The sequence below is a fragment of the Biomphalaria glabrata genome, chromosome 3 (assembly GCF_947242115.1).
Source record: "Biomphalaria glabrata chromosome 3, xgBioGlab47.1, whole genome shotgun sequence".
NCBI classification, from domain to species: Eukaryota; Metazoa; Mollusca; class Gastropoda; family Planorbidae; genus Biomphalaria; species Biomphalaria glabrata.
Window position 1 is genome coordinate 20,968,240 of NC_074713.1, and position 27,177 is coordinate 20,995,416.

General features: G+C 38.3%; 1 protein-coding gene across 2 annotated transcripts in view; it reads left to right on the forward strand.

The window, feature by feature from the left end:
- Positions 1-27,177, forward strand: part of LOC106057036 (gephyrin-like) — an 86,910-nt gene that overhangs the window by 55,943 nt on the left and 3,790 nt on the right. For both annotated transcript variants that reach the window (XM_056023930.1, XM_056023931.1), the window contains exon 16: positions 24,400-24,568. In XM_056023930.1, the coding sequence (XP_055879905.1) occupies positions 24,400-24,568 (169 nt within the window). The remainder of the gene's footprint in view (positions 1-24,399; positions 24,569-27,177) is intronic.

Below are 27,177 nucleotides of genomic sequence, written 5' to 3' on the forward strand. Positions count from 1 at the left end.
CGGATGTTCCTTCAGAGTTGAAGATAGTTTACTTCCTAGTCCAAACCTCCCGCAGGACGACGGGGGATGGCAGCGGGCAGGGTTTGAACCCTCGACCGTCGATAAATCCGAACGACAGTCCAGCGCGCCAACCGCACGACCAGGCAGCAATCTGTGGGGCAGATGATGTAAAGGTCCACGGTTAATGAGGTTATCATGTGGCCAGCATAATGACCAACCACCTTTACTTTTCCCCAACTAATGCCAGGTACCCATTAGAGCTGCGTGAACACAGAGACACCCTAAAGATCCTGAAAGAAGACCTCCCAGTCTTTATCAGGATTGGAACCCAGGACCCCAGGCTCAGAAGCCATGCGCTTAACCACTCAGCCACCAAGCCTCTAATAGCCACTAGTACTTATTCACAATTCTATTTCTAACATACACATTCAATTACTTTATGTACAGATGTTTCTGACCAATAAAAGTTTCTTACTCTCTCTGTATAGTTAATGTTTGGGAAAAGAATACAAGTTCTGGTTGTCTGACAACCTTTTCCATGCTCAGATGTTGTTAAAGAGTCAATAAGTAATATAATAATAAATACAAAAGTAGTCCCTACTATTAGTGACAATCTATAGTAAACATTCATACTTTATTTTCAAGACGTTTGGAATTCATGACTTTTTGCGCTTTTAACCCAAGGCTCTATCAATTGAGCTAACCAGCCATTCTACTAAGTGCGAAATTTTAGATTAAAATAACTAATTCGTTTGACATTTTTTAACTTTTCACCATCTTCCACCTTTGGACTATGAAGAAAGTGTAAACTAATTGTAGGAATTGAAGAAGACACACATTTAAGGCCCAGAAGAAAGTCTTTGTAGAAGACGCAGAAGAGGTAAAGAAAACTTTAAATAGACCCCTTGCGGACAGTGTGTCTGCACTAGAAGATGCTGGAAAATATGCAGGTCGTAACTGGGTCTGCGTTACCATGTGAAACACTGCACTCTTACTTAATTTTCTGAAACGAAGACATTGCCGTTGTGTCCGGAAATTATTTTTGTCTAAATTTGAGATACATCTTTAGCATGTAGAACTCCCCAAAAACGATTCCTAGCTTAAACCATTCTGTTTGTAAAAGACTTTGGTCCTTTGCTTTGCATGAGAGAGGTCGTGTCAAATAAAGTGTCTAATTGTATTTGTTTAGTGCCACTTAGACCTATTAGTTGATTTTGTATATGAATCCCAGAAGATGGACAAACTCATTTTGAAATAGGGGTTTTAGGTATGATCAGTTCTTGACATTTGAAAAATGAATTGATAGAAATGACAAATTAACAAACGAAAGGCCTAATTGTTTTTTTTTTTAACATTTATAAGCCTACCAAGTTGTGGTGTTACATTCCCTTTTACATCTCTGCAGAGGAAGATCTTGTATAACCAAAGACTTTAGACAGGTGACTCTTTTGAAACCGATTCATGACTGAATGTTAGACACATCGATTTAAAAAATTCAGAAACATCACGGCGGTGCTTCTGGGGTTTTTTTTAGCACGTAAAACAGTCGAGTATTTTGTAGCAGTCAAATGATTGTAGATATTTGGGTTAGGTAATGTGTTCCAAGGTGATCTGAAATATATTAAAATTAAATACATTTTATTTATAAGCATATATTTACATGTGATGTTCATGGTAAAGGGGGGCGCCATAAGGGAACCTTGCTACGCCTCTGCTACACTATTATATAATTGAAGGGAGCAGCATTTCTTCAGCTTCCAGATCATGATTGAGAAACTTCCAGACCATGATTGAGAAACTTCCAGACCATGATTGAGAAACTTCCAGACCATGATTGAGAAACTTCCAGACCATGATTGAGAAACTTCCAGACCATGATTGAGAAACTTCCAGACCATGATTGAGAAACTTCCAGACCATGATTGAGAAACTTCCAGACCATGATTGAGAAACTTCCAGACCATGATTGAGAAACTGCTGTTCAACCACAATAAGCTGATACTGAGAGCAGTTTCCCATGAGGTCATTACGTCCTTGACCTGCACAGAGTTGACTTGTGATTATAAATGGCCTTAGATTAACCCCACTGATGTGGGACCATTGGTTTGGAGGACAAATTGACAGACTTATTCGATTGCATATCTTTTTGTATGAACACTTTGGTCGGGGGGGGGGGGCTGTGACAATGCTTTGCTGTTCTATTTTGTCACAAACATTGGCCTGTTCAAAGAAGTCATCTATAGCTTTAATCTGGCTTTTGTTGTTCACCTTTTATTTAATGTTTTACCTGCTAACACCCCCCACCTTGTCTTAATTAAGAGGTTCTCGTTAGCTGACTTATTTTCAAATTTGGTTCCTAAGATTTAGATTCGTTTCCTTGCTTTATAAACACAAAGTTTCGATTTAATTCTATTGTATATTCTATGAACACATTCAGATTTGATTATTTTATAAATAAACATTTAGATTTGATTACATAGTTTATAAATTCAGATATTAAGTATTAAATATTAAGAGTCGATTCCACAAATTTATGTACAGCTATTTTGGAAACAGCTCAATGACGGTGTCATCAGCCAGCAATCCTATCACCTCTAGAGATATGTCTAGTACAGGTTGAAGACGGTGGTTTTGTTCTAAACTGTGGTCGTTTTTTCACCCTTCAAAAATATTTTTAAAAATTGCTTCAGTGTGTCTAATTAGTCTTTATCACTAGCTATTACATCGTTCATAAAATCTTATCAGCGTTGAAGAGAACTAAGACTTGGTGTATCTAGTGACATGGGCGTAGCCAGGATTTTTTTTTCGGGGGGGGGGGGAGGTTTGGGGGAGATTTTTTTTCCTCCCCCCTCCCTCCCCCCCCCCCCCCCGCGAAAAAATATATTTATATGTATGTATGTGTGTGTGTGTGTATAATCTTTATTACATTCTGACCCATCATTCTTTCGGAAGACGCTTATTGTGCCCTAGAATAGGTTCTACAGTGCATTTTCCTGCAATTAAAAAGTTGTATTTCAAAAACCTAATGTGCTATTCTTACTGACTTAGACCCTCCCGCGCCGTTTCCACAAAAATTTGTCACTGGTAATGTCTGAAGCCTCTTTCCACCTGCTCTGAGGACCTTCATGAATGTGTGGCGCCTTGTTGTACTAGGATGTCCTCGCAACTCTTCTTATTCATTTTGTCGGAGAACATGTCCCGCAAACCTCATGCGATGTTCTGTCACAATCCTACTAAGGATTCGACTCCCAGTTCGTCATAGGATTTCCTTGATTTACACCAGATCTCTATAACTGACTCCTAAAATCTGTCTTAGCCATCTTTGATGATCTACATTTAGTGTTTTTCAATTTCGGCAGATAACTATTCACTGCACTTTATTAATTTGCTTTTTTTTATATTGAAGATGTATTTTTTTAGCATCAAACCACTCTGAAGGGGGGTTTAAACTCAAAACTCCTTTTGGCAACGCTCATAGCATTTTGAGTGCGTAATTTGCGTTTTTTTTTTATACCGGGTATTGAAGAGGTATTTTTTAGCTTCAAACCCTACTGAAGAGGGGGTGGGGGTTGATTCAAAACCCCTTTGGCTACGCTAATAGAATTTTGAGTGTGTAATTTTCCTTTTTATATTGAAGAGAGGGTTTATCGTAATTTTTGGAGGGGCTTTAAAAATCAAAATCTTCCTTAACTGTGCTCGTGAAATTTGGGGGATTGTCGTTTGCATTTTTTTTGTTTTGTGTTATAGAAGAGGGGAATTGAATTGCGAAAACTCCGGGGAGGGGGGGGGGTTAAACTCAAAAACTCCTGGTAGGGGGGGGTTAAACTCAAAAACTCCTGGTAGGGGGGTTTTAAACTCAAAAACTCCTGGTAGGGGGTTTTAAACTCAAAACCTCGTTTGCTATGCTAGGGCAAGTGATAGTTTAGTATTAAAATCTCACCTAAAATAAACATAATCTAAGCAAAAAATCAGTCACCAACCCCCCCCCCCCTGGCTACGCCCATGTCTAGTGATAATCTTGTGACCTTAAAGTAACTTGACTTGCTATGAATTGTGGGGTCTACAGTGACGTATCGCCGCTATCAGCGTTTCGGATATCATTGAACGAGTTCTTTGTTTACTTTTCAAATGTATTTTGTTTTGTTATTTTTTGAAGCCACGATAAACAAAACAGAAACAACAACAACAAGAAATTGACCAAGATACAAACATACCAATGTACAGTCGTCTATCTCTGTGCCGCCTTGGCGTATCTCATGTCGTTAAAAGTTTCTTTCCTCTACTTTTTCCCCTCCTTTTTTTTTAATGTCCTTCTTAAAAGGTCATAAGGTTAAATATGTGTGTTAAAAAAAAAAGCTCTCAGATTCCACGAAAGAAATATAACTGGATAGGTACGGGTTATCTTCGATACTAATAATTTACGTCAGTATGGTCACTGGAGAAATAAGAGGCACCGAGGAAAATAAAAATAAGTATGGAGACTCACCCTTCCCCCCAACCGGAAACAGAGGAGGGCGCAGCAGATCACCTATATCACATTCTTTCCACCCTGCATGCCTCCCCGGGGCGCCGTGATTGCCGGCTAATAAGAGCGGGTTTAATAAAATGTAAACAGGGGTGTGGTCTAGAACTTTGGCTGACCTCAATTAAGGAAAGGAAAAGACAAGGAGAGATTAAAACAGAGATGAATGCATTTTTTTTTGTGTACACATGTACAGCATTTGGAACTTATCACGTGCATGTGTGTGTGTGTTCGGTATGGGAGTAGTAGAAAGAGGGGAAAAAAGGATGGGGGGTATTTAGAGAGAGAAGCCAGTTTTATCTGGGTCTGTGAGTTGAGTTCATCTCCCCCCTGGTTCAAATATAGTTCTGTGTGAGTTTAACACCTGTAAGTTTGTAAGGCCAATTAAATTGATGGTGTTGAAAAAAACAAACGGACTAACAGCACAGTATCTTTAGTTCACCCTGTGGCCTGGAGAGTGGGTATTAAAGTAGGCACTTTTATTGAGGGTGTTAGACTAGCTTTGTAGGTCGGGAAGTGGGTGTGGCATTGTCATTTTGTGGTAAGACTGATAATGCTGTTAGTTTTAAAACTCTTTGTATTGGATAGAAAGAGGGAAGATGTGGTGTCATCAAGTCTTTTTTGGTATCGTCTAGTCTATTTCAGGTGGATGGGTGTATTGTAAATAGGTCAGGAGATTTGAGTACTGAAACATACTCAGTCTAAATACTGAAAGTAGGTAGGACAGGAGTCTTTAGTTCTGAAACATACTCAGTGTAAATACTGAAAGTAGATAAGACAGGAGTCTTTAGTTCTGAAACATACTCAGTGTAAATACTGAAAGTAGATAAGACAGGAGTCTTTAGTTCTGAAACATACTCAGTGTAAATACTGAAAGTAGATGAATGCCTGATTGTCGTATGTTCACAAAGCATGGATGTCTGGGGCTACTAGGTGCATTAACCTTCCCAAGGATATCCATAAATGGGGTCAGTATCAAAGTTCGCTCGTGGTAATGCTCAGCAGCTCGCTGATAACCAAATGTTGCTCGTGGGAGGAGTAGGTCACCTCCATCCTATACAAACTTGACATTGACAAATAGCATTGAGTCACACTTCCTCTAGAGGACTAGGTTTTGGGCAGTTTCTGAATTTCTCGAAAAACCACAAAAAGCTTCAGACCTAGTGAAAGTTTAAAACCTATTCCTGATGGTTTTTTGTTACTCACCAAATCTCTGACCCACAAGCTTAATGTCCAGCTTTTTTGCGTGTGTGTGTTGGATCGGACTGAAGTTGTAGATTGTTGGAAGTGTTGTGAAGTCATGACAGAAAATATAAAACTATGTCTTTGACCTTTATCTTTGAATAATTCTAGCGCATTTAGCAAACTTTGTTTTGATTAGTTTGATAATTTCCAGGAAGTTTTAAGAACTTTTCTCTTTCCCCTTTTGGTTCTAATGGACCATACTTTTCGTGTCCAATCCTAGTGCTTACGGAGGCGTTTTTGTCTACAAATCTCAACAAAGAAGTTTAACTTTGTTCTCTTATTTATACTTTGTTTTTCTCTTTAATCCGAATCAGATGATGGCTAGCTCGTAACTACGGTGTAACTACTAAAAGTTGCAAAAACTTTTTCTAAAAAGCTTTTTTAGTTCTTATTGTTTAGCTCTGAAATAGAAAACAAAACCGATAGGTTAATGAAACAAAATATTCGCGGTATTAATGTACACAACAAGACTTAGATGCGACTGAAGACTTATTGTGTTATTTCAAGAATACAACAGTAAGACTGCCATGGTTAAGCTTGTGGTTAGGATTATAATATTGACTTCCAAGTTCTAGTGATAGAAACTTCCGACTGACGGAGACTGGAGAAATTGTTTGTATATAGACGTTGTTTTCTTGATTTGGAATGCATGGCCTCTATAGAATGTCAAATAAATGTGACCTGTATTGGCACTCACCTGTGTTTTACTAGCAATAGAAATCACGTATTTTGATCAATCGGCAAGATACAAGGGCATTTGTGATTTAATCCTTTCTTTTTTTTTTTGTTTTTAAAGACTATTCATTTTTGTAGGAAGCTGGTGACCTTTTGTAAGAGCTATTACTTTTTCTCGTAATAACTAATGAATGATAGATTTAAAAAAAAAATTCTATTTGTATACTGGATCTAGCTAAGGATAACGTATAGAAGATTCCAAGTTTTGTTTTTTTAATTATTGATGTTTTGTTTTGAACAATTTGATATCAAGTTATTTTGTCCCTAAAGATTTACATCAACTGTTACATTTCTAGTCTAATCGTTAGAGCCGTTTTCTACATCCGTGTCCAGTTTTACTCTATTGGACATCATTCACCAATCGTAAGCTAACAACATTTAGTCACGTGCTTCCCTATCTCTTCCATACAACGCACGACCTAATTCTAATCAACAATGGTTATCACGTGACCGTTTGTTTTGGTGAATGAGGTCCGAAAGTAAAAAGCGATCCCTATCAAGTTCAATGGGACTCGTTTTATAAACGTATTTAGCTGCACAAGATTCACACTCTGTCAGTTCTTGGCACTCTACATTACCTGCGCTAGTACACCGCAACCACTTTCATATCCTCCCCCACCCCTTCCTTCTTCCTGTGTATTTAGCACTACAACCACGCCCCTAGTTCAAATCATATTAATAAGGTGGGAAGTTTCTCTTTTCCCCTAGAACTGAACTCCCAGTTTCTCCTTCTTTCTCCTGCCATCACTGACCCTCCCCCCGCTACTCTAACCCTTTCCATACTAGCTGTCCAAATTGCAGGCCCCTGTTCTGTCTCACCTGTCCAGTGATGCTTCTTTCATCTTCACCTCCACATTTTCTCATCAACAGTTTCTTTCAGGGCTGTTCTTTTACTTCTTCACTGAAAGCCTTCAGCTAAAGCTTATATACACACATACTAGCCGAAATACCCGACGTTGTCTGGATTTCAAAAACTAAAGATTTTCAACACAAAATATTACATCTAAAAACTAAACATAACTACATCTGGTAATTGGACTTATTAACAATTCGTCTTTATCCGGACCCTTTACAATTAATTACTTATCAATACATCCTGTTTACATAGCCCCCTCCCCCCCCTTTTTTTTTTCAATTGCCATTTACAATCGTACTTTGATATTTAGCAAATATATCAAACTTAAAAAAAAATGATTTGCATTTTACTAAAGTGCACATTTATTTACATTATCCGGTTGTTGTTTTTTTTTTTTTTTTTTTGAATTTTTTAAGAACAATTAATTAAAAGAAAACAACTTCAAAATATCAAATGATTCTATTAATTTTAACAGTAAGCAAAAATGTGACCGCAATATACTGTTACGAGAATACGTATCAGTGAGAGTCTTGCCTAACGGGTGTTATATGGTATATATATGGTCATCTAATGAGGGGCCAAACTTTCATTTTAGGCCTTCTCTTTGGTTAAGTATCTAAAGGGGCTTTGGCCACAGTATGAGGTGGAACATTAGTAATAAGGACTACTAAACACTGCTTATTAAATCTTGTTTTAAAATGAATTTATATTGCATGCATACACAATACTTTTTTTAAACAAAAAAAAGTGTCTTTCTGTATACTTACAGTAGCTTCTATAACAGAAGACAATTGACCGTAAAAAAATTTTTATTTTGTACTCCCGGACTATGTTTCTCAGCCTTAACCTAGTGATCGTGTGGAAACGGTTGCTAGAGGATACTTGTAGGCAAATAGGAAAGTAAAATCGAACCTCTTTATGGTGCGTAAGGACCGAGTCCATTGCACTGGCGGGGATGGAATAAAAAGCCCCCAGCAAACAATCACTATCTACATACCGTTTCTTAAGGGGCCGTTTTAATTGGCGGACACTTGCATAGCAGATGTGACAGAGATGGAATGTAGGGAAGTTTCCCCGTTGTGCTCGACCTTCTGCCTCGCCTTAAACGAGCGTCTTGGGATACGAGCCATCGGTAACAGGGATGCAACACATTTACATCTTGAATCTTTCCCAGACAGAACATTTTTTTCAAACAGGCAGTAGGAGGAAGGGGTCGTCCAAAGAAAAGCTGGCTGGACCACGTGAAAGAATGGACCAGCCTCTCTCTTGGTATCCTGTCGACCGGGGAGGGATTAGGTTGCGCTAACTGTCCTAGCACCCCTACGACAACAGTCAAGGGACAGAGGAGATGAGTTAGAGGCGAGTTTCCGTGGGCCTAGAGTTCCAAGAGTCTTCGACGCAATTCTTAATAACAAAACCGGATACATAAATGTTATAAAAATATACAAAAAAAAATGTGTTACCTTCCTTCCGTGATATAACTTTTCTTTGTTTTGTTTTGTTTTTCACTATTAGTAATAAACAGTTTTTTTTCATTGGTATATCTTTTATGAAAAAAAATGCTTTACATATGTAATTTTATAATCAAAGCGGATCAATTTAAGAAAAAAAAGTAGCCGTTGCACCAGGATATTTTCTTGTCGTTGTTTTTTAAATTGAGCTCTAAACGTGACGGACGGACGAAGAGATACACCACACAAAATAGTGACTTTTCCCCTTTTGGGGGGGGGGGGGGGGGCGCTAAAATGGCGCAATAACAAAACAAAATAAAGGGGGGGGGTCCTATTATTACATATAGTGTCTGTCAAGCTCTACGAAATATTCGGCCAGAAATTTCATTAAGATTGGTCGAATGTTAAGGAGGATCTCATATTAGAAAACCAAATTCTAAGAACAGCTATTATCGGACATTTTTTTTTTGCTTTTAGAAGATTTATTATATGTCTAATAAGGTAAAAAAAAAAATTAAAATATGCAAATGAGGCATCCAGTATGGCCGCCGCAAGGCTTAAATATAGTTCATAACGTTTTTAAGTAAGTATTGTCATAAGAACAAGAGCAGTCGGCTACTGTAGAGGCTCAGCTAAAATACATTATATCCGACTATTTTTAATGAATTGTTGAATTAGGTCCTTCATTTTTTTTTCATCAAAGGCTGCAAACTTATCCCCATTAAATGATATGTAAATATTCTTTAGCTGAGCCAATAGATGGTATAATTAGGCTTAACTGTGCAAAGTTGCATAGAGTTTGAACAAAAACATAGGAACTTTTTTCGTGTTATGAATTTTTTTTGAAAGACAAGATGTTAATATCTATAGTTATAAGGCCCCTGTAGATCAATTGATCTAAGAAAAACATTTTCTGAATTATTTAAAAAAATGGCTAAGAACTTCCTTAAAAATACTTGTATGGACTATGTTTTTGTATGGACTATGTTTTTGTATGGACTATGTTTTTGTATGGACTATGTTTTTTGTATGGACTATATTTTTGTATGGACTATATTTTTGTATGGACTATGTTTTTTGTATGGACTATGTTTTTGTATGGACTATGTTTTTGTATGGACTATGTTTTTGTACGGACTATGTTTTTTGTATGGACTATGTTTTTTGTATGGACTATATTTTTGTATGGACTATGTTTTTTGTATGGACTATATTTTTGTATGGACTATGTTTTTTGTATAGACTATATTTTTGTATGGACTATGTTTTTTGTATGGACTATATTTTTGTATGGACTATGTTTTTGTATGGACTATGTTTTTGTATGGACTATGTTTTTTGAATGGACTATATTTTTGTATGGACTATGTTTTTGTATTGACTATGTTTTTGTATGGACTATGTTTTTTGTATGGACTATGTTTTTGTATGGACTATTTTTTTTTGTATGAACTATGTTTTTTGTATGGACTATGTTTTTTGTATGAGCTATATTTTTGTATGGACTATGTTATTTGTATGGACTATGTTTTTGTATGGACTATGTTTTTTGTATTGACTATGTTTTTATATGGACTATATTTTTGTATGGACTATGTTTTTGTATGGACTATGTTTTTTGTATGAGCTATATTTTTGTATGGACTATGTTTTTTGTATGGACTATGTTTTTGTATGGACTATATTTTTGTATGGACTATTTTTTTTTGTATGGACTATGTTTTAGTATGAACTATGTTTTTTGTATGGACTATGTTTTTTGTATGAGCTATATTTTTGTATAGACTATGTTATTTGTATGGACTATGTTTTTGCATGAACTATGTTTTTTGTATGGACTATGTTTTTGTATGAACTATGTTTTTTGTATGGACTATGTTTTTTGTATGGACTATGTTTTTGTATGGACTATGTTTTTGTATGAACTATGTTTTTTGTAAGGACTATGTTTTTGTATGAACTATGTTTTTTGTATGGACTATGTTTATGTATGGACTATGTTTTTGTATGGACTATGTATTTTGTATGGACTATGACTGGGTGCGCATGACGTACTAAGTATTTCTACAGACAAATCAATCATTACAAATAATCTGCAATGTGTATTTGTGATGTTCAGTAGGGTCAAAATCTGAGTCATTAGGTCACCACCTGACACCTAATCATGACAATAACATACCATACCCCCCCCCCCCCCACACGCGCGCGCATTGATACCCCAAGAAGAACAGAGGTGATAAGAATAGCGAGCAATAACATACCATACCCCCCCCCACACACACACACACACGCGCATTGATACCCCAAGAAGAACAGAGGTGATAAGAAGAGCGAGCAATAACATACCTTACCCCCCCCCACACACACACACACGCGCGCATTGATACCCCAAGAAGAACAGAGGTGAGAAGAAGAGCGAGCAATAACATACCATACCCCCCACACACACACACACACGCGCGCATTGATACACCAAGAAGAACAGAGGTGATAAGAAGAGAGCGAGCAATAACATACCATACCCCCCCACACACACACACACAGAGTTGCTAAGAAGAGAGCGAGCAATAACAAACCATACCCCCCCCCACACACACACAGAGGTGCTAAGAAGAGAGCGAGCAATAACAAACTATACCCCCCCACACACACACACACGCGCGCGCATTGATACCCCAAGAGGAACAGAGGTGATAAGAAGAGAGCGAGCAATAACATACCATACCCCCCCACACACACACACACACAGAGTTGCTAAGAAGAGAGCGAGCAATAACAAACCATACCCACCCCCACACACACAGAGGTGCTAAGAAGAGAGCGAGCAATAACATACCATACCCACCCCCCCCACACACACACAGAGTTGCTAAGAAGCGAGCGAGCAATAACAAACCATACCCCCCCACACACACACAGAGGTGCTAAGAAGAGAGCGAGCAATAACAAACCATACCCCCCCACACACACACAGAGGTGCTAAGAAGAGAGCGAGCAATAACAAACTATACCCCCCCACACACACACACACGCGCGCGCATTGATACCCCAAGAGGAACAGAGGTGATAAGAAGAGAGCGAGCAATAACATACCATACCCCCCCACACACACACACACAGAGTTGCTAAGAAGAGAGCGAGCAATAACAAACCATACCCACCCCCACACACACAGAGGTGCTAAGAAGAGAGCGAGCAATAACATACCATACCCACCCCCCCACACACACACAGAGTTGCTAAGAAGCGAGCGAGCAATAACAAACCATACCCCCCCCACACACACACAGAGGTGCTAAGAAGAGAGCGAGCAATAACAAACCATACCCACCCCCCCACACACACACACACAGAGGTGCTAAGAAGAGAGCGAGCAATAACAAACCATACCCCCCCACACACACACACACAGAGGTGCTAAGAAGAGAGCGAGCAATAACAAACCATACCCCCCCACACACACACACAGAGGTGCTAAGAAGAGAGCGAGCAATAACAAACCATACCCCACACACACACACACACACACAGAGGTGCTAAGAAGAGAGCGAGCAATAACAAACCATACCACCCCACACTCACACACACACACAGAGGTGCTAAGAAGAGAGCGAGCAATAACAAACCATACCACCCCCCACACACACACACACACAGAGGTGCTAAGAAGAGAGCGAGCAATAACAAACAGAATGGACATGAAAAACTTGGATATCTGTGAGTTTGAATGATGTGGATACCCCCCCCCCCACAGTAGGCGCCAACATCTCATGGCCACTCTGGCCTCCCTTCAACTGCACTGATTGTGTTCAAGTCTTTTTCCTTTTTCTCTCCTCCCCCCCCCCCCCCATCTCTCTGTCTGCTACATCTGCTTTCATTTCCCTTTCAAGAAAGTAGGGAAACATTCTTTGTAGTCACATTTTCTTGAAATAGATTTAACCGTTGATGGGGTGGGGTAACCTTTAATCAGGAGTGTATATTTCATTAATTATTTATCCTTTTTTTTAAACAAAAAAAGTCTGACTTTGATATCTTTTAATCTAAATTTAGAATCCAATGTAGTATGCCTGGAGAGTGAGGTATTAACAAAATACACATAGACAAACAAAATATGACCAGTTTGAGATAACCAGCATGTGGGCTCCGCCCTTTCGCCTGTGGCTTTAATTCATGGTTAAAGTGTGCAGCACAAGTTGTTAAAAAGGTCATTCATCAAGAGTATAATCTGGCGCAATACGTCATCATCATGAAGCAGGCTTCTTACGTGCTCACCTCACCATGAGCATTAAACTAACGTGTTGATTGGCTCGTTAAGGTGACTCCCCTAAAAACAAATTGAAATTGATGAATTTTATTTTGTTAACTTCCATGCTATTACATGGTCCGATCAAATACACGTCAGACATATGCTGTGTGAATGTTATATGTGATTTACACGGGGGGGGGGGGGAACGTTCACCGAGTAAAGATCACAGACTTGTATGTTGCAATTCGTATTTGTTTGTTGCTTTTGACAAAGCTTGCATTAACTCTGTCACTCTTGTACACGTTATTTCTCCCACACCCAAGCTCGGATCAAGCTGAAGTTTTGCACAATTATTTCTTTTACCTTACAACACAACAATCAATGCAAAAATTTATTAATTAGTTAATTAACTTATGTTAATAAATTAATTTGTTTGTTATATAACAAGGGAAGGAAATTGTAATTGACTGAAGTGGTGGTATAAGCTGAAATAGTCCCTTGTATAGTTCGTCGTCTAAGTGTTACTGAACACAAACCTGAAAAATAGGACCAGCCTATAGAAACAATAGATAACTGTACAATCTTCCATGTTCATAAGCTCTCCACTAGCAGAGTGGTTACCGTGTTGGCTTGAGAAGTCAGATAAGGCTTGAGTCATGAGTTCGAATTCAGGTCGTTCCCCCCCTCCCTTTTTTTCATAAATGCTTTTTTAGCGGCCCCCGAAAGGGGAAAAGACGCTATTAGTTTTGTGCGAAATGTCTGTCCGTCCGTCCCGTTTAGATCTCCTTAGCTAGAAAAGATATTGAAAATCGGACATCACAATATTTTAGACCATTCAAAGTTCTGATGCAAATGCTACTTTTTTTTTCTGAAAGCGAAAAATCTCATTTTTAAAATCAGTTATGCAAGCAGTTTTTTAAAGAGAAGAAGCTAATTAGTATGCATTACAAGTTAGACCTAATTTAAAAGGAATAGTGATCTTGTAAACGTCATTTTTGTGAACTTTTTTTTATTGCCGAATTTTTTATTTTTTTTTATGAGGATTCGAATAAGAGATTGAGCCTTTTCAAAACAATTAGATCAATTATAAGACATCAGTTAGGCCAGGGGAGGCGCGGTGGCTGAGCGGTAAAGCGCTTGGCTTCCGAACCGGGGGTCCCGGGTTCGAATCCTGGTGAAGACTTCGATTTTCAACTTCGGAATCTTTGGGCGCCTCTGAGTTCACTCAGCTCTAACCTGACATTAGTTGGGGAAGAGTAACGGCGGTTGGATTGTTGTGCTGGCTACATGACACCCTCGTTAAACGTAGGCCACAAAAACAGATGAACTTTACATCATCTGCCCTATAGACCACAAGGTCTGAAAGGGGAACTAGTTAGGCCAGGTTCACATCTAACTTTACATTCACTTTCACCTATCCTTTGATCTGCGGGACAGTTGGGGCACTACACAAGATCTGTTAACCTTCTTTCTCCATTCTTATCTCTCATTTGTCTTTGATATAATTTCATCCGGATGTTCTTTCTGAAAATATTGAAGCCTGCCTGGGTGCCCTAACCACTTCGGGGGCCGATTTTGAGTTTGTGTTTCCACACAAACTGTCTTTTGTAACCTTGTTATTGTTATTCTAGACCCAAACTAATTCATACAAGTACACATTAATATACGCTTTATATATATATATATATATATATATATATATATATACTAGACATATGTTACCCGCGACCCGCGGGTCTTAATTTGCGCATTACTTTCGATATAGTCACTGAGAGTGTTTTGTAAGCAATTAAACGAAATAATAATGTAATAAGTAAAGCGAATGTGTCAATGTAAAAATAGTGTGAATAATGCTATCAAATCAAAATAGCTAATAGGCTTAAATCCATTTTTTTTTAATTAAAACATTTCTTTTAAATAATCTAGTGGATTGGATTTAGATGTATGTTAAACGTAGCGAATGATCCTTTCACGTTATTTCAGTTTCGCTACGAAAATAAAATTAGTTTTGCGAAAATGGTTTACCCAAAGTCGATACATTCTTATCTATTAAAAACAAAAAGAGCGATAGCTTTGTTAAATAAATGGGATTATAAAGTGAACAATTAAACGAAATAATTTTTAGTACGCGATTCATGAATGAATATAGATCTAGGCCTATCTCAACTTGGCTTCGCAGCTGTCGTAAACGAATGTAGCTTTAGAAAACCAAATTTGAATGTTTATTTGATCAAAATATTAAATGAATGGACTTTAATTAATATGTTTATGTGTTAAAGTATAAAACTATCTGTGCGAAGAGAAGTTTTATCATCTTAGAGTTGAATTAGAGTTTTAGATCTAGGGATGGGATTATAAAGTAAACAATTAAACGAATTAATTTTTAGTACGCGATTCATTACGGTATTGTCTAATGAAAGAATGTTCGTCAGGAAATCTGTAGTCACAGATATAAGGAACTAATTAATGTAAAAAATGCTTTTGAAACACAAAATTGAAGGTTAATTTTATTATATAATGAAATCAAAGGATCTTCTTTTGTCTTTTCATGTGTCAAAGTAAAAAACTATCTGCGCAAAGTGTATTTCTTAAAATTAGATCTAGGTCTAAATCCTTTCTATCTTTTCTAATGTCAACATTGTAGACATGGCCTAGATCCATAAAATACTATAGCTTTAATAGAGTCGGACAACTTTATTTTTTTTGAGGGTCTTAAGTTTGTTTTAGGGCTACAATACATACACTACGGTCTAAGTTGGTACCCAAGGAACATTCCTGCCTAGTTTTATCAAGATTGGTCAAGCGGTTTTGATGTCTATAAGTAACATACATACATACATACCCCTCACATTCTACTTTATAATATAGATATATATATATATATATATATATATATATATATATATATATATATATATATATATTTAAAATATGTTCTTGTTTTTAAAAATACCCTAACAAGTTGTTTGAAAGTTCAGATTGAAGACATATATCTTGAAAAGAATACATTAAAGACATATCCCCAGAAGATAACTACTCTGAAGACATGTCTCGAAGACAAACTGAAAACTATGTCTTGAAGACATATAACCTGAAGACAATATCTTAAAGACACATAATTTGAAGACATACAGTTATTTTGGAGCCTATACCTTGAAGACAGTTATTTTAAAGACAGATGCATCGAGTGCAGACGATGACTTGAAGACAGTTATCTTGAAGACTTAATTGTAGACATTTAGTTAAACGTTTTAAGTTTTTTAAATAATCTTTTTCTTATGATGTACTCTGACACCTTGTTAGTTCTTGCTTTACCTGTGTCCTTTGATCACAAGGGAGTGAGTGTCTGTAAGTTGGGCATTCTAGGGGCATCACTGCTGACTTCTATCGCCGAGTTCTGTATGCTCCAGTCAAGTTCATTTCATATTTGGTATTTTGACTGCCTATCTGAACCAGTAGTATGTTTTATAAGTTGTGCAGTGAGATGGATCCATATAGAGTTGATTGCTTTTTTTTTTCTTCAAACCCCACTGATGCCATCAGCCAATTGGCAAGTGATTGCAGTCATTTTCTCTTAATTGTTCACATTTTTCTTGTTGGACATTTTAAAAAAGAAACTTCCCAATTCACAGCCTCTCAGATTCGCATTCAGAGAGTCTCATTGACACTTCTAGCTGAAACCACAAGCCTTTGATCTTAACGTTCTGTTCAGTTTGTTCTGGTGAGAGGCTCTTGTATTGGTGTCCTCTTTTACTGCGGTCAGGATCAAGGCAAGACAAAGGTGGAACTCCTCATGTTGTTGTTTTTCTTTGAGTCCCAGTCATAGATACCTCTATATTTTTCTGATATGTATGCAGATCTGTATTTTTGCGTTCTCGATATTATGAATATGCAATTGTTTTAAAATGTTATACATAGTCATTACTTAGCCCTGCGACACTGGTATCGGTTTGCTTCTTTTACCAGAATTAATTGTTCTGACAGAGTTGTCTCTGCAGTTATCTTAAACCTTTCCAAAAGGTTGAACTGAGACAGAAGTACATTACCTAACAAAGAAATATAAAGCAATCAAAAGAGAATTGGATTATTGAAAAGAAATGTAATCAACACTTCAAAAAAGAAATGAGGATGTCCCCCTTGTCATCTCATGACCGCTGGTCATGTGTTGTGTGCTTGTCGGAGAATGGAGCCAGCTGGTGTGCAGGAGTGGGGGTGAGTTTATTCCTGGAGTCGATTGATGGCTGGTGTCAGGAATGACAGACAAGGGAGAGTAATACATGAAGCATGAAAACAATAACTGGGCTTTCTTTAATTTCTAATCATAATTTAGTAATTAGGCTCTCCAAGTCGCAGGGTCACACAAAGTGGCACCTGAATAATTAATCGTCATATAGTAATAACATCGATGAGGGGGAAAAAATTAAATTGTGGCGCAGGCTGTTTTTTTTTTAACGATTCAGCTCATAATGGATAACATCATTAAATCTATATACACTAGACTATGAGCTCTAGACTCTTGTAAGCATTCAAAGTGAATGTTATTGGCTCGGACTCCAGCAATAACTACCCTCATTCCTCTGACTGCAGCCCCTCAGAACACTAAACCTGACACCAACCTCTTGGAATTAGAAATTTATTGTAAAAAAAAAAACCGTATCAAAGTGTAGGATCCAACTGGGACACCGCATTCTTGTCTAGCAGACTTGATTTCTAGTATATATTTTAAACTTACTGACAACTTGTCTTGAAGCACTAGCCTTTACCTGCTGACTACTTCCGACTAATAACTCAACAATGGTTTTACAAAAAAAAAAATATATAATTAATTAACAGCATGCAGGAGCACTAAGAATACAATAATAGTGTTCCATAATGCTTTACCATTTAGGCCTAATTCTAAAAGTAACAGGACACAGCAGGCCTAGTACGTTTGGATAGATCCTTTCTATGGCTTACTTGAACATGTCTCTGAATATCTGCTTCGTCCAACTCTGACCACCACCGTGTACTGTGCTCACTAAGTCGTTTGGTTAGATCAGGTTGATCTTGCCACTTAATGGACAAATATCACGCAGCTATGAAGAATGTGATACTCTAGTGGACTATGGCTGAGTGCTGGTGCCCTCCCACATCAGGTTTAGTTTATTCATTAGCACTCATGAATTAGCTAGTCGGAACCAAGCGATTTGTAGCGTAAGATATATAGGTCACATTCATTACTTCCGCATCGATTGAACCACTTGCTAACTTTAAATGTCATGAGATCTTTCAATGGAATATTGACCTTTTTTTTCTACTCCGTGATTGGTATCAAATATATGAATTTTTCACACCTTAAGATTTTTGTTTGCTTGACTATTGGACTAGGAATAAAGGACGGCCCTGGGAGTTGAAATTCAAGATAGTTATTTACCAGAATCACGAGGTTGTGACGTAAATTTCTCTGACAATGGCTTATGGGCACAGCTTATTTGTCTTCTGTTTTGGAACGTCGATGTGAGTCGACACTTGTTCGATTCGTAAACTGACGTCATTTTCCTCCTTGTGGGTGGATGACGTAAATGCTGGTGTGACAATAACACCAATGAATATTTTACGACTGTCTCAGGGTGTCTGACTTTGCTCGCCCCCAAAATAGATTTGTTCGTTATGAACCAGCGCCCCAGTCTGTCCCTCTTTCATTGCTTGACACTTTCTTCTCTATCGCCCTTACATGGTGTATGATAGGTTTGATCCCCGTCAAGTCAGACGGTTGATTACTGATGAATTATTGAGCTGTGGAATAGTATTCTGGTAACTTTGGAATAAAACTCGAGTTGAAAGGTTACTTAAGAAATAAAACATTTGCTGAAAGGTTGATTGGAATAAAAGTTATTAGTTGCCAGCTAACAGTAGGTGCTAAGTATTTGTGAAACAATCTTGTCTCATTGTCAGCTTAATCAAAAACTTGATATGGCCAAAAGCTGATGCTGTTTTTTTAACATGACTGAAATGACAAATGTAAAGGGTTTAATCAACCCTCTCGCCTTAATAAACTCCAAATACGCAGGCATTGATCAACCCTCTCGCCTTAATAAACTCTAAATACGCAGGCATTGATCAACCTTTTCAACTTTAACGGACTACAAATATATTGTTTTGAGTAGACTTCTGCAAATCACTGCCATAGAAGATGACATCACCTGACAGTAGATCTCCAGAGCGTTGTGTATGCATGTCAACTGTCAAGCAGATAGCACACCACGAGACGAGACTGTCGGCCATGATGTTCGTTGAACAAGATTCCTACTTCCACACCTCGGCCTTGATAGTGAATTCATTTTCTAGTGGTGTTGTGTTTTTTTTGACCATTTTTTAAATTGCAGGGTTTTTTTTTAAACATTTATGGAGGTTTATGCGTGCGCGTGTGTGTAGAAAGAAAAATGTCTGTTTACTGTTTGTACTTCAGTTTCCGTGTTCATAGAGTCAATGTGCTGTATAGAGCTATAAGGTTTTTAACTATTTCAACTTAATGCTAAGAACTTGCAGTGTACAAAATGATTTCCATTCAGTTTGAAAAGAAAAAGAAAAGACTACAACTGGGACATCTAAACACAAAGGGTGTAGGATTCTATTATTGTTACATTACTTTTAAATCAGAATGGCTCTCTTTTGCTATGATTAGTTGTCTTTTTTTTTTTTAGAGGTCTGACACTATGTGCAAACACTTAGTTAAACTGGACATGAAGTCTGCTCGTAAGCCTAATTCACTGGCCTTCCATTTTCGTGTACAAGAATCAAACAGACAGAGTGAGTTGATATAAGCTTTGTAAAAACTTTTGATTGGTTCAATGAAAATCAAATCTGTTTGACGTTCCGTAACTTGTTTTTATTGTGATCTGATCAAAAATTATCATCAGTGGGAAAGGGGGGGTAGTGTTGTAGTGTTGATGAATGGTTATAAATTCAAAGGCCAACATTTATAGCGGAGTGGCTCTTCTTTGAAAGCTGAACCCCTTAATATAGTTGTTATCAATTTTAAGGCAACAACTATTTGTACAAAGCTTAAATTAACTCACTCTGTCAGTCTGTCTGGTAAAAAGTTAGTTCACGTTATTTCTCCCATCTAGTAACAATTTAATAACACGACTGATCTAAACTAATTAATACAACTACATTTAATATAAGCTTTGTTGTTTTTTTAAAGTATATTTTGGCATTTTTAGCGGCCCTCGAAAGGGGAAAAGACGCTATTAGTTTTGTGCGAAATGTCTGTCCGTCCGTCCCGTTTAGATCTCAGAAACTAGAAGAGAAAATGAAAATCGGACATCATGATATTTTAGATCATTCAAAGTTCTTTTTTCTTTTCCGAAAGCGAACCATCTAATTTAAAAAATTATATATGCAAACAGATTTTTCACTTTTAAATGAAAAACTTCAGGGGAAGTAAGTCTTATTAAAACTTTCATACTCTTCTTCATTAATAAATCAAGCTTCATTCATAGATTCGCGCATTGGTACAAAAAAAAAATTGCATCTAAGTCCACAATTGAAAAAGTATCAATGGATCATTATTGTTAAATCCGTTTGTAATTTTAATTAAATATTATTGTAAAATTTGCAATAACATTTGAATAAATGTAATAAACATTGGAGTTTTACATTTGAGTAAAAATCAATAAAAGTAGGTAATCAGCTCACTGTATTGGTTCAACAAGAAAAAGGCAAGCAATAGTGTTCATTGTAACATATTTCAAGAAAGTTGATGGGGAGGGGTGACACCCTGAGCTACTGCACTAGGTGCGACACTGTATCGGGAGGTTTCCTTGCTGATCTTAGGTGATCACTTAATGCTACTCTACTTATTCCAGAAGAGTTAGAAGAGACTTATCAAAGACGACGTATTGCACTATTCCACGCCAAATTTTTACAGGTTTTTTAAACGATCAAAACAAGACTATGGCTTGAATATATTTCTCGTCCATCGGTGACTTTGATTGGGACTGCCTCTGAGTTTGTGTGATAACACAAACTCTCTTTGCAATCTTGTTGTTTATTCTATTTCTGTTCTTCATCTGTAATGTTGCATCGTCTATTCAAAATGTATTTCTAGTTAGTCTGACTTGTTCTAAAAGAAATAACGACTCAGTTCTTATGACTTTTATCTGCAAACTAGGTATATTTCACCTTTCCGTAAAACCAAATTATAGCCGAAAAGTTTATTGTCAAACTCTTTGTTAAATATTTAGGTCAGTGTTTCTCAAACTTTTAATTGTGACGCCCACCGCCCACTTTCATACCAAAAATAAATTACGTTTGCACCCTCTCCCTTTAGCCAGCTTGGGAAAGGGGGGGGGGGTCTAGGGGAGCGTTCTACGTGGGAATCAAGTTCGCCTTAACAATTATTTACATCTCCGACAACGCAATTCTATCCATCTTTCTTAGTCGAATTTCTCCGTGCTACGTACCATCGTTCTGCTGACGTCCTTGACGTGACCAAGACAAGCACTTTACTACAAGACGTCTTCCTTTACAATAGGATCTTATGATTATCAAGCTCATTAGAGACTTTCTAGCGCTACATTTGCCTTGAATGTCTCTCACATTTCAATATCATCCTATCCAGTTTCATTCTTTGTTTAACCTTAGTTGATCATCTTGTTTTTTTTTACTTTTTATGAACTGCGCACTGTGGAAATCAGTAGAATGCCTTTGTGCAGCTCAGAATGCAAGAAATCTTTTGGCATGACCGACTAAATGGCTGGCATTTTAAGTATATTCATTGAGTAACGATTAAATCCAGATAAACCTTTAGCTAGTCGCTCACTCTATCCAAGGGAGACTTAGTTTTCAGCTTCAACATGAAACTAATCCATTCGTTTTGCGTTGTGCCAATGGTTGGGAGATTTAACTTTACTGGCCTTAAGTAGATAGTCAAGTCTTTTACGAGGGCTGTGGGTACAACTTTGTGTCTATATTTCTGATTAGGAAGTTTTATTAACGCTGGTATTTCTAATTTAAACCATTTTTAAAAGAGAACTATTGAATTGGAAATGATGTTCAACAATCTTTTACTCTGAGGCAACCAAATACGTCAACACGTAGAGAACAGAGTGTTTTGGGGATGTAGAGCAACCCTGAATGTCAATGTCTGTGTTGAAACTCAACACTTGGACTTGGAACACATAGAAGACAAAGAACGAGTCCTACAGTCGAGTTGGATCCAGTGTTATCTTTTTGTTTTATGTCGGCTTTTGTCTCTGCTCTTGAGAAGATTTCTCCCCCCCCCCCTCCCTCCAATCCCCGTCACCTCTGCTATTGCAATGGGAGTTAATCCCTGGAAAGATGAAGTGAAAGCTAAGGCCGGGATGAATCCATTGTGACTAATTGAGTAAGTGACGGAGACGAGGCGTAACATTGAAACATCGGGTCAGTGAAATACATTTTAGGCAATAATCTATTCTTGACTTCGGTCTAAATTTGGTAACAGTTCATATATTTTTTGTTAAACTTTTAACTAAGATTACAACTAGATTTATTTTTGAGTATCGGCTGCTTATTGCTAATATTTCCATAGCGGGAATCTTAGCAGATTCTTAACCACTTTCGCCTAGCTCAGCGTTAAAAATAATTTCCAATATGGAGACTCCTTTAAAAAAAAAACATCTTTAATTGCGGCTAGGTTGGGTAGAGATCTTTAGGCTGGGATATAGACCCATAAACTTTACATAGATGTCTGGTCCGGGCAGAGATTTATAGATTCTAAATAGTTCTCATTAACGGAAGTCAAGCGGCTACCACATTCCATATATTTGATAAGAAGACGTCTGCAATAACTGAGCTTTGGAAATGTGGGTGTTAACTCGGCGCCTCGTTTGGGTCCTATAGATAATACCTTTTTTTTTTAAACGAAGCATTCTTTCACCCTGGCTCCACACACACATACATCTTTACTTCCACACTTACTGTTCAACACACTCGCGCACTGTGTGAGGAATCTGGTACGAGCAATGCGTAGTCTCGTAGATCTTCGAAAGATGGCATTAATTTGTCTTGATTTACTGGACTGAATACCAGGCATTGGGGGCATCGGTTAGTTTCTGGTTACATTGGTATAGTGGGTGTGTTTGTGTGAGTCCACTTCTTCCAGAACTCACACCTCTGCTGTCATCGTCCAGAAACATGTTACACATTGTACTCTCTATGCTGGCATGCCGAGTGGAGTTCATTCATACCTCACAGATCTAGAAATGTGCGAGCATGTTAGATGGAGAGGCTGGTAGACATTGTCCTACCCGCGCACCCAGACTTTAATCCCAGAGAAACACCCAATTCTAATCGCCATCTTCTAGTTCTTCAAGCTAGATTGACTTCATGAGATCTGCACGTCTACTAGGAAGATAGAATACCTTTAGTGGACCGCTAGTGTTTTCTATACAAATGTGTGTTAACATTTCTCTAATTCTTAACTTGTTGGATTCACGTATATTATTTGTGATTGTAAAATCCGCCACACTTTGTCATCAGTGTAAATATAACAATGAGATGCCCCTGTACCTTAGAGAACTGATTACTCCATATGTCCCCCAGAGAGACCTGCGCTCAATGGACTCAACGCTTTTAGTGGTGCCACGTTTCTCCCTCAAAAGCTACGGTCTGCGGACCAAAGGTTTGGAACTCACTCCCCATTAATCTCAGACAGATTACATGCTATACCACTTTTAAGAAGAACATTAAGACCTACTTGTTTAAAACTTTTTTAGATAAGTTTTTGATTTCTATTGTCGTGTTTGTGTTTGTAATGTTATTACAGCGCCTTGAGCCTACATTTTGTTTGTTAACAGCGCTTTATAAATAAATAAATAAAATTATTATTATTAAAATGTTTGACATGTTTCGGATGTTCCTTCAGAGTTGAAGATAATTTACTTCCTAGTCCAAACCTCCCGCAGGACCATTGAACGACAGTCCAGCGCGCAAACCGCACGACCAGGCCCGGGAGAGGGGGGGTAGCATGCACTAATCGTGAAGTGGGGGAAACCTAACTACTTCGTTCGAAGTCGATGGGCCTAGAGTCTTCACAATGTTATGATTTGCACACATTTTTTTTTTGAAAACTAAAAAGATATTAGCCTTCCCTTCCCTTTTCCCATTATTTTGTCCCTTCATTTTCTTTCGTTAAGACCCGACAATCTTCGTCGACTAGCTCTGAGTTGTTGGTTAGAATAAAAAAAAAAACAAAAAAAAACTGAGTTATGTTTTTATGTTACATATCGTCATGTCATGCTACATATTAGTTTAACTACCTCCTCTCAAGTACTTTGTACACTTTGTACTTACATGTGTACGTACATCTCTTCTGCAGGAAGCCAACAACTTTCGCGACACTAGAGCACAAAGGGAAAACAAAAATTGTGTTTGGTCTCCCTGGCAACCCAGTCTCGTCTATAGTCACGTGCCATTTGTACCTGGTGCCGGCCATTCGGAAGATGTCCGGCTGCCCGAACCCACTTGGGACAGTGATAAAAGTCAAGGTAAGTAGCACAAGTGTGTTATGTTTTGACTCCGCTCTGACAGTAACACTGATACAATACCATCCGTTAAGCCAATGATGACCAAACTGCGGCCCGCGAGGCATTTCAGGCCCCATGATGCTTCCTTCCACAACGCAGGAAGCCGGCTTGCATTAAAAATAAAACGAAAAGGAAGAAATCAAATGAAATGACCCGTGTGCCGCTAATTGGTTTGCCCTCCCTGGTCTAACAAGGTTTAGGCAACACTACCATGTATGCCTTTATTCCGCCATGCAGTGTGTTGAGTGTAGTGTCGTGTAGAGAGAGTTCTCATCATAACTTTATTCCGCCATGCAGTGTGTTGAGTGTAGTGTCGTGTAGAGAGAGTTCTCATCATAACTTTATTCCGCCATGCAGTGTGTTGAGTGTAGTGTCGTGTAGAGAGAGTTCTCATCATAACTTTATTCCGCCATGCAGTGTGTTGAGTGTAGTGTCGTGTAGAGAGAGTTCTCATCATAACTTTATTCCGCCATGCAGTGTGTTGAGTGTAGTGTCGTGTAGAGAGAGTTCTCATCATAACTTTATTCCGCCATGCAGTGTGTTGAGTGTAGTGTCGTGTAGAGAGAGTTCTCATCATAACTTTATTCCGCCATGCAGTGTGTTGAGTGTAGTGTCGTGTAGAGATAGTTCTCATCATAACTTTATTCCGCCATGCAGTGTGTTGAGTGTAGTGTCGTGTAGAGAGAGTTCTCATCATAACTTTATTCCGCCATGCAGTGTGTTGAGTGTAGTGTCGTGTAGAGAGAGTTCTCATCATAACTTTATTCCGCCATGCAGTGTGTTGAGTGTAGTGTCGTGTAGAGAGAGTTCTCATCATAACTTTATTCCGCCATGCAGTGTGTTGAGTGTAGTGTCGTGTAGAGAGAGTTCTCATCATAACTTTATTCCGCCATGCAGTGTGTTGAGTGTAGTGTCGTGTAGAGATAGTTCTCATCATAACTTTATTCCGCCATGCAGTGTGTTGAGTGTAGTGTCGTGTAGAGAGAGTTCTCATCATAACTTTATTCCGCCATGCAGTGTTGAGTGTAGTGTCGTGTAGAGAGAGTTCTCATCATAACTTTATTCCGCCATGCAGTGTGTTGAGTGTAGTGTCGTGTAGAGATAGTTCTCATCATAACTTTATTCCGCCATGCAGTGTGTTGAGTGTAGTGTCGTGTAGAGAGAGTTCTCATCATAACTTTATTCCGCCATGCAGTGTTGAGTGTAGTGTCGTGTAGAGAGAGTTCTCATCATAACTTTATTCCGCCATGCAGTGTGTTGAGTGTAGTGTCGTGTAGAGAGAGTTTTCATCATAACTTTATTCCGCCATGCAGTGTTGAGTGTAGTGTCGTGTAGAGAGAGTTCTCATCATAACTTTATTCCGCCATGCAGTGTTGAGTGTAGTGTCGTGTAGAGAGAGTTCTCATCATAACTTTATTCCGCCATGCAGTGTGTTGAGTGTAGTGTCGTGTAGAGAGAGTTCTCATCATAACTTTATTCCGCCATGCAGTGTTGAGTGTAGTGTCGTGTAGAGAGAGTTCTCATCATAACTTTATTCCGCCATGCAGTGTTGAGTGTAGTGTCGTGTAGAGAGAGTTCTCATCATAACTTTATTCCGCCATGCAGTGTGTTGAGTGTAGTGTCGTGTAGAGAGAGTTCTCATCATAACTTTATTCCGCCATGCAGTGTTGAGTGTAGTGTCGTGTAGAGATAGTTCTCATCATAACTTTATTCCGCCATGCAGTGTGTTGAGTGTAGTGTCGTGTAGAGAGAGTTCTCATCATAACTTTATTCCGCCATGCAGTGTTGAGTGTAGTGTCGTGTAGAGAGAGTTCTCATCATAACTTTATTCCGCCATGCAGTGTGTTGAGTGTAGTGTCGTGTAGAGAGAGTTCTCATCATAACTTTATTCCGCCATGCAGTGTTGAGTGTAGTGTCGTGTAGAGAGAGTTCTCATCATAACTTTATTCCGCCATGCAGTGTTGAGTGTAGTGTCGTGTAGAGAGAGTTCTCATCATAACTTTATTCCGCCATGCAGTGTGTTGAGTGTAGTGTCGTGTAGAGATAGTTCTCATCATAACTTTATTCCGCCATGCAGTGTTGAGTGTAGTGTCGTGTAGAGAGAGTTCTCATCATAACTTTATTCCGCCATGCAGTGTGTTGAGTGTAGTGTCGTGTAGAGAGAGTTCTCATCATAACTTTATTCCGCCATGCAGTGTGTTGAGTGTAGTGTCGTGTAGAGAGAGTTCTCATCATAACTTTATTCCGCCATGCAGTGTGTTGAGTGTAGTGTCGTGTAGAGAGAGTTCTCATCATAACTTTATTCCGCCATGCAGTGTGTTGAGTGTAGTGTCGTGTAGAGAGAGTTCTCATCATAACTTTATTCCGCCATGCAGTGTTGAGTGTAGTGTCGTGTAGAGAGAGTTCTCATCATAACTTTATTCCGCCATGCAGTGTTGAGTGTAGTGTCGTGTAGAGAGAGTTCTCATCATAACTTTATTCCGCCATGCAGTGTTGAGTGTAGTGTCGTGTAGAGAGAGTTCTCATCATAACTTTATTCCGCCATGCAGTGTGTTGAGTGTAGTGTCGTG